Source organism: Thunnus albacares, chromosome 22 (assembly GCF_914725855.1).
Source record: "Thunnus albacares chromosome 22, fThuAlb1.1, whole genome shotgun sequence".
Lineage (NCBI taxonomy): Eukaryota > Metazoa > Chordata > Actinopteri > Scombriformes > Scombridae > Thunnus > Thunnus albacares.
In genome coordinates this window covers 26,694,859-26,713,957 of record NC_058127.1, presented here as the reverse complement: position 1 = coordinate 26,713,957, position 19,099 = coordinate 26,694,859, and the positions used below count along the sequence as shown (strand labels likewise).

At 38.1% G+C, this 19,099-nt stretch overlaps 1 protein-coding gene across 3 annotated transcripts in view; it reads right to left on the bottom strand.

Moving 5' to 3' along the window:
- Nucleotides 1-18,183, bottom strand: part of mtm1 (myotubularin 1) — a 32,931-nt gene extending 14,748 nt beyond the window's left edge. For all 3 annotated transcript variants that reach the window (XR_006400000.1, XM_044340804.1, XM_044340805.1), the window contains exons 1-6: nucleotides 18,102-18,183; nucleotides 6,853-6,935; nucleotides 6,004-6,076; nucleotides 4,066-4,160; nucleotides 3,050-3,160; nucleotides 1,617-1,718 (exon numbers count right to left, since the gene is read on the bottom strand). Coding sequence is in view for 2 of the 3 variants with exons in the window: in XM_044340804.1 (XP_044196739.1) it covers nucleotides 1,617-1,718; nucleotides 3,050-3,160; nucleotides 4,066-4,160; nucleotides 6,004-6,076; nucleotides 6,853-6,909 (438 nt within the window). In the remaining variant the exon portion in view is untranslated. The remainder of the gene's footprint in view (nucleotides 1-1,616; nucleotides 1,719-3,049; nucleotides 3,161-4,065; nucleotides 4,161-6,003; nucleotides 6,077-6,852; nucleotides 6,936-18,101) is intronic.
- Nucleotides 18,184-19,099: the final 916 nt, after the last annotated feature.

Genomic DNA, 19,099 nt, shown 5'->3' with positions numbered 1-19,099 from the left:
GTGTTTGAATCTGTATGTGTCATCAGGGTGTTTGTCTGCTTGTTCCGTGGCTAACTGTGTGTAATGTAGGTCATATCTACAGAGCCTGGGGGGTGACATGGGCGTCTTTTTTTCACTTCAGAAAATGGTAAGGTACACAAATAGTAGTTGTGTATTACATAGCGCTGGCACACCTATGATGTGAAGGCACTAACTGAGCACTGAAATGCAATTTACTAAGTGTGGGTACAACTTCCTTAACATGCGCGTGCAACTTACTTAAAGTGCGCGTGCAAGTTATAAAACGCATGCGTGTTTTATAAAAAAAAAAAAAAATTACGTACATGTCACCTTCCGGGCTCTGTATGTATCAGTAGCCACATAGATACAGTTCCTCACCAAGTTAATAGCTGAGAGTTGAGAACACTGTGACATCACTAAAAACACGTAGACAGGTCAAGAAACACAAGCAGTCAGATGATCAGACAGGCTGGTTAGACAAACTTATACTGACGTGAAACCATAGGTGAACGGTCAAATTAGGGTAATAATTTGTAAATATCCATCATAGACCCACTTCCTGCTTCAACCTGGACCTTCTGTACTTAGCGTAGTGACACAGTTTTCCTATTAAATGAGGGATTATTAGCGACATTTTAGGTGTTTTCACTTTCAATTTGACTTCAAAATACAGTGGTTTAGATTATATGGATAGGCTATTGGTTTGTTTCCAACCTGTCTGATCGCCGGACTGCTTGCGTAAGACTTCAATATTGTGGTTTCATTGTATTCCCAGTTCTCAGCAATTACTTAAAGTTATCATAACTGGTAGAAATGATGGATAAAACTACGAAAATAAGGGCTTGGAAGTAATGATCCTGTACCAGCATTTATACAGGGATTTTCATTGCCAGAGACATTAAGTAGCCATTGTTTGGTTGTTGGAAGGCGAACATCAAGTAAGTGCTCCGACACAAATCTAGCATGCAGAAATATTAGGCGAGCAGATGAAGCTGTAGTGTGGGTGGGTAGCTGTGTGTCATGTTGTGTGAGGGGGCTGCGTCTCTGAATGCAGCATTTGCATGAATACTGGGCATTGAAACCAATGCAGAATGACTATGACCAGAAAAATGTCCTTTATCAGCCAGTGCTGGGTGGACTGAAATGATTTTTGCTGCTATAAATACAGCCAGTGTTCAAGATGCGACTCAAATCCACAATGAAAGCAGTTGAGAATTCATAGTGTCTTCTTCTATGTATGTTGTTAATTATCATGGACGCCTGCAAGAAGCCTACTTAACATTGTGCCGGTGTCAAATTAGTATTTCTGGCCTATCCCACCCCTCATATTCCCTCATTTGGTGTTTTGATGATGGTGGTGGAGAGCGCTGTCTAACATGTCAGTCCAAAAATCTCCCATAGGTGTTCAATAGGGTTGAGATCTGGTGACTGTGAAGATTGTGCAGATTGTCCAACTCGTGTTATCGCATTCTCTGAGGAAATGAAGCTACATGTGTATCATCTTTTAAACGAATCACTCATTGGTCCAGCCAAAATTAAAGCCTCCTTTTTTTGACAGATACAAGAAAGCACACTGTCAGTCAGTAGATGGCAGCAGAAGTTCGAGGCTTTCTTACCAGACTGTGTGAGAGAGGAAATGCATGTCTGAAGAGGAGCTCGAAGATATCTCGTCTGCTGTGACCCTCCTGCTTCAAGGCAAACCTCAAGTTCCTCATGTCCTGATGGATAGAGAAGATGAACATGTTACTATCAACATACACATACACAACATACACGCATATGGTATATTATAAGATAATACTCGAAACTAGAGGATTTCTGTATGCACTGCTGCTGATTGGCAGGATAATATAATAATATAATGTCTTGGCTGAGTTATATTTGCAATGGGAAAGAATGGAGGCTTTTCGAGCTTCAGCATTAGGTTTAAGTTCATCATTGTACACAACTCATAAACCAGTGGTTCCCAACCTTTTTCTGTAAGGGATCCCTATTCTATCATTGATTAAACTGACAACCGCTGACAAACTGACAGATTTTATGACTATTCCATTTTATATTCATTGCATAATAATAACAGTACATAACAACTGGCAACTGTACAACTAACCAAAATAGTGAACGCAATAACTGTTCTGGTTCTGTCCAAGTCTCGCTCTATATCCCTCCACCAGTCCACCAGATGCCCTCAGACTTTTTCCCTGTTCGTTGGACTGGACTGAGTGGGAGAGGGACAGATAAGTTCCAGATTATATTTCAGGACACCTTGAGATACTGTTGCTCTTTGTAATGAACCTTTGTCCAGTCATTTAACTGCCTACTTCCTAATAAATATGCTGTTGGAAGAGCAAACAGAAGTGAAAGCTGAAATACTTTCACCTGGTTTAGTATGAGAATGTTTGTTAAATTACCAGATTGTTTTGTGAATGTGTCTCAGGCTAGTTTCACTGAGCCGCCAGGTTTAGCCCTATCAAGAATTCACATTCAAAGTGGTTATGTATCTGTTTTTGAATAGTGGAACAGATCTGTGTTTTGGACTTTGAGTTTACATGAACTCTGTAGCATGGTGTTTCTTTTGTTTGCATTTGGCCTGCTGGCATTTCAGGCTTTCTTGAACCTACTTACCGTGTTTTCTGGGTTTTTGGTTTTCTGTTTGCTCTGTGTTTCCCTCCTGTGTTCGTGCGCTTGTTTTTCCCTTCATACTTGCCCTGTATTAATTTTCCGCCCACAGCTGTGAGTCTTTATTCATTATTTTACATTACACTACATTATTGTTCAGCCTTGTTCTGCCTGCAGTCAGTAGATGTCCTTAGATGAATTTTGAGGAGATTATTTCCTGTGATTATTGCAGTGCATCAGAGATGGGCTTTCCTTATATTTTTAGTAACTTTTTATACAATTCTCTATTAATCATACATATTTAATAGGCTTCTATGGACACATTCAGTCCCCACCATTACTTAGTGTGTAGGTGGTAAAAGCACAGAGGTATACCTGTAAATAAATATATGACCACTGAATGGATAACACACAGTCTCTCTCACCACACCTTGCAGGTGATATCCAGGCCGTAGGAGTTTTCTCCTCTGCTTGACGCCCCACCCATCTTCTCCACCCGACTGATGGCACCCAGAGGCACGTCCAGCGTCACCGCCACATCCTGTCACACACGGTCAGTGACCCACAAAATACGACACACATAAACAAAGCTTGCGTGCTAACAACTATATCAACCGATACAATTCTAAGTAGCGATGCTTTGAATATTCATCGGAAATGCTCTCTTTGTTCCCCTCCATATGTATTCAAGAGACAAAGTTACAACTTAGCAAGAATCTGGGAAACCGCAAACCTAGACCCCAGATAAAGTCGTTGTTGTTTCAAGTTCTCTTTTTACATTTTTTTTTAAATTATAACCTTTATTTTAATGACATTTGATGACTATATTTTAAACATATAACCACTTTTACAGGATCTCAAGCACCCGAAAAGTAAAATCCTTCACGTATATTACAGTGTTATATGCAGGTTTACTAGTGAGGCATCACTGATGACTGTTGACAGCGTGTACTGATTGTCAACTGCATGCCTAATAATGTCTGAATGAGAAAAAATTCAGGTACTAAATAAGTTTTGAAAAGTAGATAAAAAAAACTCCCTGAAAATACAGGTGGCTGAACGATGCATGCCAAGTCAAGTCTAGAATGTATGGAGCTCAGAATGACAAGCTTGTATAAAAGCTTTCCAAAGTCCTTTCAGTAAAGTAGACTATAGAGTAGGCTGGCAGAGAAGACTAAATGTCAAAAGCAGAGGAAGTTAATTACTGGTGTAAGAAAAACAATCCCCAGAAATACATAATCACAATACGGTATATGCCATTTACTGTGTAATGACAGACCAAACAGTGCATCATATTAAAAACACCACAACCATCTCAAAGAGAGAGATGTGCCACAGAGCTGCTGTTAGAAATGTTATTTAACCTCACTGATGGTAGACTAGTTGATGGATTCCATGTGTCAAACACACAATCATGAGCCCTTTGATGAGTTTAATGAGACTTACAGCATCTGAGCTCTTGAAGTGGAGTCTGTAGTTGGTGATCAACACTTTGCCTTTCACAGCTCCATTGAATGGACAGACATAGATGATATCTTTATCTGCAAATAGAAAGAGACTTTATTTGTTATTGCACCCATCATCTCTCATATCTGATCTTACAAACACAGTCTCCGATTAGGTTCCTTTTCTCACACTATTCTTCAATTATTATCAACATTGTTAGTAAGCACTGAGACACCTGCAGAGAAGAGGAAGCAGAAAAAGAGAAGAGAGATATGATACAAAGATGCTATAAATACCATCTACTCTGCATGTAGAGCAAGAACTAATAAGGAAAGACTCACTCGATACAAACTACATCCCATGGAAAGTGATTACAGATGGAATCACTGTACATCAGTCAGCACCAGGAGATCTTGATTGGCATGTATAAAATTTACTGAGAGAACACATTAAGCTGGCTTACCAACAGATGTACAATTCCAGTCAAAAGTTTGGACACACCTACTCGTTCAAGGATTTTTCTTTTCTTTTTACTATTTTCTACATTGTAGAACAACACAGAAGACATCAAAACTATTATTATAAACAAACCAAACTATGTTTCATATTTTAGATTCCTTTAAGTAGCCAAACTTAAGAGCAGCTCGCCAGGAAAGGTATTGCGCGGTTAAAGGTTCTCAACACATGACTGGGGCTGGGTACTCAAACATTTCAATACTGCAGTTAGGGTTAGGGCCAGGGTTAGGGTTAGGGTGCGTACAACTGTGGTAGAATTAGGGTTAGGGTTAGGGTTAGGGTTAGGGTGCGTACAACTGTGGTAGGGTTAGGGTTAGGGGTTAGGGGTTAGGGGTTAGGACAAAACTGAAGCAGGAAGCCAGTCTATAAATTCTAAAAGATGTTTTCCACGAACAATTTGGGTGATCATTTTATCATTTGCCTTGGTTTTCTCTTCTAAGACTGTTACAGGGATAAATGAAGCTGTATTGAACTGACTAGCTTTACTGGGGTTTTTCAGCACAGTTCACCTGAACAGGAAGTTTCAGGGGTTTTAAATGCAGCTGTGTGCTAAGTTAAACCTGATTGCTCTGACTCTGAAAGTGAGCAGAAATTCGGCTGAACTGCAGCTAAACTTACCTTATAAAGTCCACACACACAGCAGATTCAGAGGAACGCAGTATAATAAAGCTGTGTGTCTCAGAAAATGGTAATTAAGGAAATTGGTTTCAGGTTTCTAATTTTCCAGACGACCAGACCATTAACTGCTGAGAATGTACCACTGCAGCAATACACAGTGCCTGTTTTATCATTTCAAGTTTTGTAGCACTTTTAATTAACACCAAAATACATTTTTTTTAATCAATTTGTACTTGAAAATCAAATACAAATATATCAACCTACATTAAAATTGAAGTGGACGTTTTTCTCACAATACATTTATGATTTTTTGTGTTATATGTAGGTCACAGGTGAATGTACAATTCATACAGTAGGTGTCTCACCTGTCTGATTGATATCTAGCAATATCTTTATGATCAAGTGTAAGTAATCTGGAGTTGACAACTGGTATTTGGTGTCAACTTTCAGCACTAGTCTGTGCTAGGTAGACAGCACCAACATGTCTCTACTGACTTAACAGTCTGCCTCTGTGTTCATTAAGTCTCCCACCTTTCTATTCTCTTTTGAGAGAAAAAAATAACTTGAAAATAACCCCAACCACTCCTCTGTCCTCCCCACGGTACGACAATGTACTCATCAGTTTGAAAGCAAACTGATATATAGGAGCACGGTTCTACTAGCTGCACAAGTAGTTCATGTGACAGAGACATGCCTGAGAGTTAAACTACTTGGCTATGATCATAGCACTAGCAAAACAGTAGTAAATCGGACATTTGGTCATGTGAACATAGAACTGATAAGGCTACAGCGGTATATACTCACCTATTATTCTGTCCTCTCCTGGCAGCAGGGTCACATCAGCTAACAACTCCATCTTCAGAGACTCTCTGGAGGTCTACAACACACACACACACACACACACACACACACACACACACACACACACACACACACACACACACACACACACACACACACACACACACACACACACACACATTAAGGAAGAATCTTTGAAACCTATTTTTCCTTTGAAGGACTGGGGATGAAATCCTGATCATTTACTATTTATGCAAAACTTAGAGCTTCATTTTCATTTTCAGTTTAAGTACCAAAGAGGAAGAAAAAAGGGGTAGAAAGAGCAAGCCTGCATCACGCTGGTCCACATGATGACAGATTCAGGGTCCAGTGAGATGAGACACCATAAACATGGAACTTTTCCTGTTTAAGGAGATGAACTTGCAGACCATAACAGAGAGGACTTCAGCAGAATAACTACTGGATTTGACGATGTTGCTCTTCATCCTTTTTTGGATTTTTTAAATTCATTTATTTGAAGGGGCTTTAGCCTCGGTTGCATATTATGGCACCGACTGTTTTCCCTTCCAGTTGGTGTGGTTTTTAGAGTATGATTTGTTGCGCTCTGTCTCTATAGCAAATACTTCTTTTTTAGCATTAATTTCCTGCCCATCCAGTAGTTGATCCCTCACTGGCTTCTTACTCTGTAAACACTGCCAGTGCACCACCAGGAACTGAATCTCTGTAGTGGCACGTCGGTGCTTTCACCAGTGTACTAGCTGGTTCATTTAAGACTCAAATATCTAAAAACGAACTCACTAGAAGAGTTCCACAATCCCACTGCAGATACCAAATACACATTAACACACTTACACTGGAGATGTGACTGTCCAAGGCGTTGGAGTTGTAGACGGAGACTGGTGAGGCCATCACTCAGGGAGGGGGGCTTCCTCAGGCTGAGAGAGAGATACAGAGACTGTTAGCGGCGTCACACTCAGACTCATCAATCCAAGGTCTCAAAGAGTCGAATGACACACTTCAGCAGGAAATGTATGGTGGATGGCAACTCAAGTTATTTTTAGCTTTTTAATGATGTTTCATAGGTGTATATATATATATATATCAGTTCGAACAGGAAGCTGCAGAGAAGAAACTACAAAAGTAAGGAGGTGTCATGGGGGAAAAAATATGTGCTCACAAATGTATGAAAAATATTCTAGAATTCATTTGTACACAAATTAATGAAACAATGTTAAAAGATATTAACATTTTAATATATTTAAGGGATGTCATAAAGTTGCCTTTATGTCTATTTCAGTTCAAAATCAAACAAAACTGCATTTAGCAATAGCTCATATAGATCAAAGTGATCCATATCACTCCAATGAGTCAGGTTAAAAACTCTTTGAGCACCAATGAGCCCACTTGTGCCGTCAGCTTGTATCATCAATAATGAACTAACTAGCCCACTTCTAATATTGAATTACTGCGTACACAGCAGCAGTACACACAATAGTTAGGAAAAAGTAAGGTGAGTAACAGGTATTCAGTTGACTGGGGACACTCATCTCAACATAACACTGCATCTCAGTTGTCACTCAACTGTAGTCATGGCAACACATTTCAGTCATTCAAGCTCTGCACTTCTAAAAGAAAAATAAATCCTTTTATCATCTTTCGGAAAATGAATAATGGTAAAGACACATGGTGGAACACTACCCAGCAGTCTACAGGAAACACTCTTCTTCATGGGAACCAGAGAATGTGTCATGAAGTGAGGGCAGAAGGTTAGCCAGGTAACTCAGGATTTCTTGTGTCATGAAGCTGGCTCCCTTTTAACCAGGCTACATGACGTTAGCGGTGCACTTTTCCCCAGTGAATTGTTTGGTGGCTCGTTCAACAAGCTAAGCTACAGGACGTGTGTTCATGTTTGCAAGTTATCAAGTTTTGATGATGTGGATACAGGCTATTTTTTCATTCACTAACATGTTGCACTTTAGTTTAACATTTGAGTACTGAATATTTTATATATTCTGAGATTTTATTTAAACATTGGACATCTTGAATGTTGTTTTCATTTAAGACCATGGGCAAAAGTTCCTTGCTGTAAGTGTTTTACAGAATATATGGAAAGCAAAGTTTTAATTGTCTCCCCCTTTTTTTATTTATTTTTATATTTTTTGCGGATTCGACAAATGATCCGACCCGTGACTCAAATCCATGATACGATCCGAACCACGAGTTTTGTGATCCATTGCACCCCTAGATTTTAGTCATCGGACTTTAAGCTATACATAGAGAAGCAGCGCTCAGTTTTTATGCACCACATATCTAGAACAAACTCACAGAAAACTGCAGGTCTGTTGCAACTCTCAGTTCTTTTAAATCAAGACTGAAGACTTTTCTATTTGCTGCTGCCTTTTGTTAAACCAAATAATCACTCATTTCTTACACTGCATCGTGACTTTTATTCTTGTATTTTATACCCGTCTTATTCCTTTTGAGCTTGTTTTTGTTTTCTACTCTCAGCTTTCTAATGACTGTTAGACACCAGGTGTCAAGACGCTACCAACTGCCAATCGAAGCCTAATTTCTGCAGCGGGTCCTTTTGTTGGGCCTGTGTCGGTAAGTTTCTATGCTCGATGTCCTTTCTATGGGTCACATGTCATATTACCACATCAACACTGTGGGCTCTGGGTTGGAGCATGTAAGTGCCTGAGCCCTACCTGCTAGCAGCTGCTAACCTCTTTAACTGGTCATTAAACAGTTATTATGCACTTTTAGCCCTTGTACTGGCCTCCTCCCTCATTCAACCATGGCGTGGGTTGTTTTAGCCACACTCTTAGCCTCCACAGCTGGCTGCAGTTAATCTGCACAGCCCACAATGTAACTTTTATCAACAATTTTAACCTCTTCTGGAAAAGCCCAGCTTTCTTCTGACGGGAGGTATACAAAGATGGATGACGCGTCTCCACTTCCTACCGCTATGCAAAAGTGAGGCCTAAACATCTCCTTTCTGGGAGCTGCCATCTTGCTTGTGTCATGTCATTTGGAGCCAGAGTCCGCAAAGTAGAGTCAGGCGGGATGACGGCCCGCAGAACACACACCCTCAGCTGTCCCGCTGCCTGATGGATGTTTGAGAGCAGCTGTCACAGCTGTCAATCATGACCTCACATCCCTTTTTTATTTTGTCAAATACCTAATAACTAACTATACAAACTTATCAGAAAAAATGAGCACTTGGACAAATATCAGTGTGATAAAATCTACCTAAAATTTCTGGGGAAAAATGTTTTTGACATATACTTTGATATTTTTGTGTGGCTCATGTCCCATCCACTAATATGGAGGCAGTGACCTATACTAACTATCGAGCTATTTTGGCTTCACCTTTGGGGAGCTGTCATGACGTCCATATTTATATACAGTCAGTGGTCCACCCCAATGGCCTGGGATCACGCATTTTAACTAACAATTTGCCTGCCACAGACTGTGTCAGACAATGCTTCCAATAGCTTCATTAAATATCAGGTCTCTGGCTGGCAAGTCTCTACTAATTAATGATTTTATTACTAAGAAAAACCTTGATTTTATGTTTTTAACTGAAACTTGGTTGAATGAATACAATGGTGCAGTGGCCCTCATTGAATCATCTCCTCCAAACTTCTGATGATTTGTCATGTCTGCCATGCATATTGATTTCGACCGTGTTGTCATAGTGGGTTATTTTAACATTTATACTGATAATCCCAAAGATGGCAGTCCTAAATCCCGGACAACTTTGGACTTTCCCAGCAAACTCAACACATAGGCTAATAAGGGACATATTCTGGATCTAGTTATTTCCAAGGGTCTACATATTTCTGAGGTTGTGGTGACTGATGTTGTCCTTTCTGATCATTACTGTGGTTTCTTTAAAATGACCATCTTTGCTGACACCAGCAGAATTAAGACAGAGGTAATCAGAAAACGCTATATCAACAAAAACACCTGTATATTTTTCACCCAGGCTTTTACACCCACACCAGCTCTGCCTTCAGCTCCTGTCAATGATCTTGTGGACAGCTTTAGCTCTAAAGTTATAAATGTTATCGATATCATTGCCCCCACGAAGATCAAAGTTGTCTCTGATGAGAAAAAAGCACCATGGAAGAATACAACACTAGTAAAATCTCAAAAAAAGAGGGTGTGGAACGTAGGTGGCGAAAAACCAAACTCCAAAATCATTATAACATCTCTTAAGAGAGACTTTGCAACTATAACCTGGCACTAAAAAGGGCAAGGCAGTCCTTTTTCTCTGAGATTATTCATAAAATAATAATACAAACACCTTATTTACTGTTGCAGAAAAACTGACACCTCAGCATCAGTCCCTCCTGAACTGCTGTCCACCAAGTCATGCAATGACTTTGCAGCTTTTTTTTTTTTTTTTTTTTTTATAAGGCAAACAGTCAAGTGCTATTCAGGCAAAATGGCTATGTTGTCAATGCCTCAGCGTAAAACCACTCTAGTTAATTTGGCACATTTTCACCCCCTAGACTATGCAACCCTGACAGAAATTGTCCAACACCTTAGACCTACTACCTGCAGCCTTGACATGCTGCCTACAAGCTTTTTTAAAAAATGTTTTTAACTACACAGCATCAGATGTACTACAGATAGTCAATATTCTCTTCAGTCGGGCCTATTTCCAAGGGCCCTGAAGACAACAGTTATTAAACTGCTTTATAAAAAGACTAATCTGGATGCCTCACTGATAAATATCTACAGGGCCATATACAGACTACCTTTCTTAGGAAAGATCATTGAGAAGGTCGTTTTTCAGTAACTCAGTGCTTTCTTGGCATGAAACAATTTCTTCAATGTTTTTCAGTCTGGATTTCAACCACAGCACAGAGACTGCACTTATGAAAGTCTTAAACGACATTCATCTGAGCAGTGATGCGTCCAAAATCTTTGGGTTTTGGTATTACTTGATCTCAGCGCAACGTTCAACGTGGTTGACCATAAGATACTGCTTGATAGACTGGAAAGACTGGAAAGTGGGTGGGACTCTCTGGTACCGCATTTAATTGGTTCAAATCATATTTACAAGATAGGAATTATTTTGTATCCATTGGTAATTATGAATCTCAGCAAACAGAGTTCCTCAAGGGATCCATTTACAAACCTCTTCTATTCAATGCTCCCCCTTGCTCAGATTATGGAACATTATAACATTTCTTACCATACTTATGCAGATGACACACAACTCTACACAGCAGTGTCACCACATGACTACAGTCCCTTACATTTGCTAAATAAGTGCATTGACAAAATCAATGAGTGGATGTGCCAGAATTTTCTACAACTGAACTCAGAAAAAACTGAAATAACTATTTTTGGCTCCAAACAAGAAAGATTAAAAGTCAGTGCTCACCTTGACTCCATGATAGTAAAACCTACAAATCAAGCTAGAAATCTTGGTGTATTTATGGACTCAGACCTAAATTTCAACAGCCACATAAAAACAATTACAAAATCAGCCTGCAACCACCCTAAAAGCATAGCAACTGATTTTCATCTACACAAGATACTAAAACTAGTTCATGTGTTTCTTTTCAGCAGGCTAGACTATTGTAAAATCAGTCAGACAGCTGCAGCTCATTCAGAATGAGTCCTCACTAACACCAAGAAAATGGAGCACATTACACCGGTCCTTAAATCACTGCACTGACTTCCTATGTGTTAAAGGACAGACTTTAAAATCTCATTACTAATCTATAAAGCACTAAATGGTCTCGGGCCCAAATACATTTCTGATTTGCTTGTACATTATGAAGCCCCCAGACCCCATAGTTCATCTGGGATAGGTTTACTTAGTGTTCCCAGGATCAAAACCAAGCAAGATGAGCAGCTTTTAGTTTCTATGCTCCCAACCTATGGAACAAGCTTCTTGAATATCTGCTAAAACTGCCAGCTCATATAAATAAGAGCTTAGAAAATTGTTTTCTGAGGCTTTCCAGTAAATTAAATGCATAACTTCTTTTTAATCTTTAACTATTTATTTGCTTGTTTTTGTTTGTCTTTTCAAATGCATTTTTGTCTTTTTGCTTTCTTGTTTTTAATGTCTTTTAAATGCAATCTTAATGTCATTTTTCAATGTATTTCTATGCCCTTGAAAAGCACCTTGAATTGCCTTGTGTCTGATTGTTGCTATATAAATAAAATTACCTTGCCTTGTCTAGTACACAGCCACTCTCTAGGCAAACCCATACTGTCAGCCTTCATTCTGAACTATGATGATTTCAGGTCAACAAACAGAACATGGACAGAAAATTTAACTTGGAAAATGCTGAATCACATTTTTAGAATGCAAATGCATTATGCATTTAATCGAACTGATGTGTCAGCATTTACTAATAAGTTCATTCATTATATTCTAGTTCAAAAGAGTTCAAAAGCTCACTCTTGAGGTGTTTAGAAATAGTACTTAGTGATACATGTATCATGATGAGCCTGTCTGGTCTGAAGCAAGGAGAGTTTTGAGTAGGAGAGAGAGACAGAAACTTAAAGTGAGGGATTGAGTTGTAAGGACAGAGGGAGAAGTGAAACTAAACTTTATTTACAATTCATTGTAATTCAGTGTAATTCAGTGTTTCCCCTATAATATTACAGGTCAACCAAAACCCCCGGCAGGCCAAAATCTTTTTTTTTATTGCCAAAAATAATGCCAAATATTATATTAATATTAATATTATTAAATATTCATTCACTTGGGAATCAATAGTGTTGGGGGGGTGGGGAAGGCTCTGTGAAGTGCTGTTCCAAAATGTGAGTCAACCTCTGTGTCATTGCCAGGCGGGTAGCTCCCAGTCTGACAGGTGAAGCCAATGCGGAGATAACTTAAACCTGCATTCTTTCTAATAGCCATCAGGGGGCGACTCCACTGACTGCAAAAGAAGTCCAATTGTATGGAAGTCTATGAGAAAATGACCCTACTTCTCACTTAATTTATTACTTCAGTAAACAGTTTCCTAATGAGTTTATGGTCTCAATCACTGGTATCAAGTCTTCTTCAATGCATCATGATGTTCATTTTGTAAATTATGGCTCCATTTAGAGTGAAATAGATGATAAAGCAGCATATGCTTTAGGGCGTGGCTACGTTGTGATTGACAAGTCACTACCATGGCGACAACGTTGATTACATCACATAACCATGGTGTAACCAGATTCGCAGAGTACAGGCGTGCTCCTATTTCACCGTGTGTTTTCAGTTCATGAAAGTTAATTATAACATTTTGGTCTTGTTCAGTGTTTGGTTGTGATAAAAGACCCTCTAAGGAGTTAGCAACAATGGGTTAGCCTAACTTGACGGTGCTAAACTCAGCACCTTTCTACTACTTTTTTCATATATTGAGTAGAACTCCCCATCCAGGGTTGGGTATTGTTCATATTTGAACCAATACCAGAACTGGTACCTGGAATTCAGTATCGGTACCCAATGGTACCTTTTTTCAGTGCTTTACTCTGTAATAACAAAAATTGAATTTTAGTTATAAAAAATAATTGAAAACTTTTCAATTTCAACATTGTTATTTATTTAGAACATTGTGTTCTATAAAGTAAACAAGAGTATATAATAAATTAATAATAAACAAGGTAAAATAAGTTGTTCAGGCTATCTGTTGGGAATGCATTGTTTGCCTGTGATCTACAGCTCTTCATCAAACATCTCCATGTGGCTGTTTCTGTTTCTCTTCCTCTCTGCAGTATTTCTAACTAATTCACTGAACAAAGCGCTCCAAATATCTCTAGATCTTGTTGTGTTGACTCGTTTTTACTGAAGAATAGCACCGCTAACAAAGCTCTGCTAACTCAGAGATAAATACATTTATTTTGCTCTTCACAATAAAAGCCTTCTGTTAATTTGTCAGTGGGAAACCTTTAATACGAAGCAGCAGCAACAGGAAATGTTTTCATTGGCAATAATTTAGCACAGCTCCAATACTGCTGAAAGCAATCAAAAAACAGTGAAATAAGGCTGATATCTGGAAGTACAAACAAAAACACATGAGAGAAATTTCAGGTGCATGTGTGTCCATAAACTATGATGGATTTTACAAAACGCTCATAAGAAATATTATCAATATTTATTTGAATTTACAACACAACCCTGTCTCAAGGTACTGAAATATGGCACTGATTGATCTAACTTGAATGGGTACTTGGTGGTACTGATGCAGTTTGGTCGGTACCCTTAAAAGTACCTAGTTTGGTACCCACCCCTATCCCCTAACACCTAGAAATACACACTGATGGAAAGTCAGTGGACTTCTCCTTTAATCAATTTTATTAGGCTACAGATGCCAAGAACACATTTATAAAAAATTAATAGATATTAATGAAATTTGAGAGTTTTTCTTCACAACTAATCAGTCATAATGTGGAATGATTGTTATCAGATAATCAAAATAAAGGGTGTTGTTCTTTATCCAGTATTCTGTTATGTTGTTTTTGTGGCTGATACGGTGTAGAAACACACCATCATTCTTCACATCAAGTACTCTGACCTTGTGTTATTGCTCGTGCTACCAAGACAGCAAGGCGATTAGTGGCAGGAATGAATAGGTGATGTCTGTTCCTGTCAGATAACATGTTTGAGGCTCGGTAACCAACACTGTACGGACCGGCACGGGGTCACTGACCGTCAGTTATTGACAATCACTGGCTTTAGCTGACTAATTAAAGCTACAATCTACCCCCATAAGTCCTGTGAATTTGCTCTGGCCAACTCCAAAAGGAGAGCTGCACACCCTACCATGATCAAGAAATTCAAAAACAGATGCAGTAAAAGTGGCATTAAGTATATGAAACTAGCAGCAGTGAATGGTTCCTCTTTCTGTGAAGGCTTGTGTGTGCAGCTTGATGTTAAAACCTATGTTCACTAATAATAGTCTGGTGGATCTGAAGCTTGGTGGAAAATGAGAATTGCCGCCCTGATCCAGCTTCCTGTATTTTAGGTACTTTTACTTCGGGCTGGTTATTGAACCTAAATATTGTGCTTTTTGGTGCAGAACCCAAATGAAGCTGGAGCACTGAGTATTGAAAACTGTCATGTACCATAAGTTTGAATTATTAAATGTCTTTCATATTTTTTGTTCATTTTAGACTGCATGTTATTAAAGAAATGTTCTTTTATGGCTGCTTGTGTTGAGAAAACATTCAACACTGATGCATTTGATGCAAAGTTTTATTGAATAGAAATATAATTGTTTGTACTTTTATATTCCTCAAAGTGAGGTATCCAAAAGTATAATTTTGGTATTGATATATCCACAAGGGTATCAAAAAATTGGAAAAAATACCCAACCCTGAGTACAGGCTGTGCAGCCTGGGTAATCACCTGAGCAGGCTGAACAGACAGTTGCCAGTTTAAAATATTAAAATAATATAAATTAATATTAAAAAGCTTATATCAGCTGATACTTCTTTTTAACATAAACATAAAATTTGGGCTTTAAGAACTGTGACTAAAATGCTGGTTAAGATGCCAATAGTGTGCAAAGCTGTCATTGAGCTACTTGGAGGAACTTAAGTATGAAACTATTTTTAACTATTTTAGTTTGTTTACTACATAAATCCATGTGTATTATTTCATAGTTTTGATGTCTTCAGTGTTGGTCTACAATGTAAAAAAAATAGTAAAAATAAAGATATATCCTTGAATGAGAAGGTGTGTCCACACTTTTCACTAGTACTGAATGTAGTGAGCGTGACATTTTACAGTATAAAAATGAACTTGTTAGTGCTCTTTGCTGGACAAACTATACTTTGTCTGCTCCTGATTAGTAACAATTAGTAACACAGTATCCTCCACCACCCAAAAATATCTTTAATTTAGCTGTTTGACTTGCTGCACTAATATGCATTTCAGTAACATTAAAGAATTAGGCTGGCAATTTTCTTTATTGTTCTCACTGTCAACAAGTCTCATGTTTGCACAACCAGAAATGAAGTATTGTGTGCTTATCCAAAGCCTATATATATATATCGTATTTATCTGTTGTTGTCCAAAAAGTATTAAAAACACATGAGTGTTGCACTGGGTGACATGTTCCTTTACCACAAAGACTATTATGGTAGTTTGTTTAGAATTGGCTCCAAAGACTAATAACAGTGATCACATTTTCAGTCTCAGGAGAGTAGTTCTGTGTAAGGCAAACGCTACTGAGCATGAGCATGCGCGGGAACTTTGCTAGCTTGTTGTGCTACATATCACAACCTCTTGACTTTGTGCAAACTACCGTAACTGTAGTCTTCGTGGTGAAGGAAATAAGTATCGGATTTATCGATTTAGTTCTGCTGAAGTCCATTAAAAATTAGATGACAAGTGGAAACAAAACAGCTGAACAGACTAAGAAAAAACATACAGGCAGCAAATCCACATTTGTAAAAAAGCAAGCTAACATTAATGTAACATTATCCCAGTAAGGTTAATATTACTTCTAGTTCATTTTAACATCACTATCTGGTTTATATGCTTTCTGTGGGAATGTGTGAAAGATTAATGTTGGCTGTCACAAATCTAAAATGTTATTGCATTTATGTTAACTGACGTTTTAGCTTCTCCTCTCACGCTAAACCCACACAGTCACAGTATTTTAGTGAAGGTAAGTGGGTGAAGTGAAGGTGAGTGAATCCAGCCTCTGAGCTAATGCTAATGCTGGGTTAGCAGGAACAACAGTGAATCTGTTCACACGATCAAGAGTTTGGAAATGACAGCTGGATTAACTGAAGAAAGGGATTGATGCTACAGTCAACAGGTAAACACTGCCTTTTCCAACAACTTCACAAAAGATAGGAACAACACCTGTAATCATGATACCTGTACATATTAAAGACGGCTATAGGCTCTGAATGTGTAGAAGATGTGAAAAAACAAAGAAATGACAAAAGGGAGTGCAGGAAGCGCTTCATCCCAGTGCTCCCAGCACTTTTTTGATGAAGCGCTGTGTATGGGTTTTGTTTCTATGACAACAATATCTTGACAATTGATAGTAACTAGATTAAAACTCACATTAATGGCATGATGAAAATAATTAAATGACTAAAATGTGAGTACAACTACTACACAATTTTATCAAAAAATTGAAACTAAATCAAAATCAAGTGCCAACAAATGTTCAGTACACTGTTATGTACTGCAATTTGTCATTACTCACCAACCAACATATACAGCACATCCATACTAATATAAATATATAAAGGACAAGCTAAAATCAATCAACAACATCATCCTAATGTACACATCAGGCTCCAGCATACAGATGCTACAGTAACCTCAGCCTGTCAAGACAGAAACACCTCAGGGCTAAATATGACTCTCTGTATACATTTGAATGTGAATTTGAATATCCCCACCAAGATTCTCATTGGCACAAGCCCACTAATTATATACGCTACTACATTTGACCACCTTCAGCAGTGGAGCTGCCTCTGACCTGTACATCAGTATCTGAGAGACTGATCATCTACATCCCATTACAACAAAGCAGAAACACTTTCACTTCGAGAGCACAGACTAGATTTACAAATTCTTGATTTTATCAGTGAGCACAAAAAGATAAGAGATAACAGATTATAATGTAATACAGAGTGTAGAGCGGACATTCAATCCACTTGTTATTTACTGATGATAGTTAAAAGGCTCGTTGTGTTGTGAATAAGCCTGACAGCTAGAAGCTGTCTGCGGTAACTGTTACATATCCAGCACTGAGGTATGAACACAGCCAGCGGGCTGCTTTCACTATATTTGATCATGAAAAATACAATCGACGTCAGAGCCGGGTAGTGTTCATGGTACATTTTAAATACACAGAATAGCTTCAAACGCAGCGAAGACAGACAAAGCTTTCTCAAAACCCCTGAACTCAACTTTTCCAACTTGGTCATTCCAGTAGGCACAGCTGTACAGTTGCACCAGGAAATAGCGGAGGCCTAGACGCTACGACAGCTTGTTCCACCCGAAATTCAGGCTATTTCTTCCACGTAATGCACAGAAACCTCCAACAAAGCCCTCCGAAGAACACTAAAGATGGACTCATGTTGTCTTGTTGTGGCCAAATGTCTTAACTTACCCGCAAAGTGCGATTCTCCCGTGGCTGAATGTCGATCTGTTTCCCTCAAGCCACAGCAGGAACTTACTCTACGTCATGTGCCGGGCTGTCATGGCGGGGATTGGCTGGTTGTCAAATTGCAGCTCGCAAAGGATGAAGGGAAAAGTAGTTTTCAAGTAGGTTACCATATTCCTTTGTAAGGTGCACTTTTGGTTCTGACTGGCATTATTTTTCATATGAATGTTTCTCAGGAGAATCCATTGTTTTGTTTTATAACATATATATATATATATATATATATATATATATATATATATATATATATATATATATATATATATATATATATATATACATATATATGTGTGTGTGTGTGTGTGTGTGTGTGTGTGCGTATATATATATATATATATATATATGTGTGTGTGTGTGTGTGTGTATGTATGTATGTATGTATGTATGTATGTATATATATAATAGTTATTTTAATATAGTAAAATAATAAAATAATAGAACATTATTATTATTATTATTTTTCATATGAATGTTTTTTCATATGAATATATATATATATATATATATATATAAATAAATGATATGTGATATATAGATTATATTAATATGAGTAGTCTTTTAGTTATTTCCTCTAATTTCTAGCAAATAAAATACAATTTAACCAGGGCCGATTCAGCAAACAAAGATGCAAAATTGGACTTGATTGCAGCAAATAAGTCAGTCTTGGGTTTCGTGAACTTTCCCCCTTGTGACATCAGTGAGAATATATTTGCAGCAATATCTGGAGAAATAAACCTCACTACCCACAGGGAAATACTTTGTTTAACAACAAGATAACAAGATAATGAGTCCTTGGAAGACTTTATGAAACACTAAAAAAATTCACTCAACTCAGGGTGTACTTACTAACTTTTTTAAACCCTTCAACATTAACCCTGTATACATAGTCTACAGTGACAGTTTGACCTGTATATTGGTACATTGTATTTTGGTGCATTGAGTGC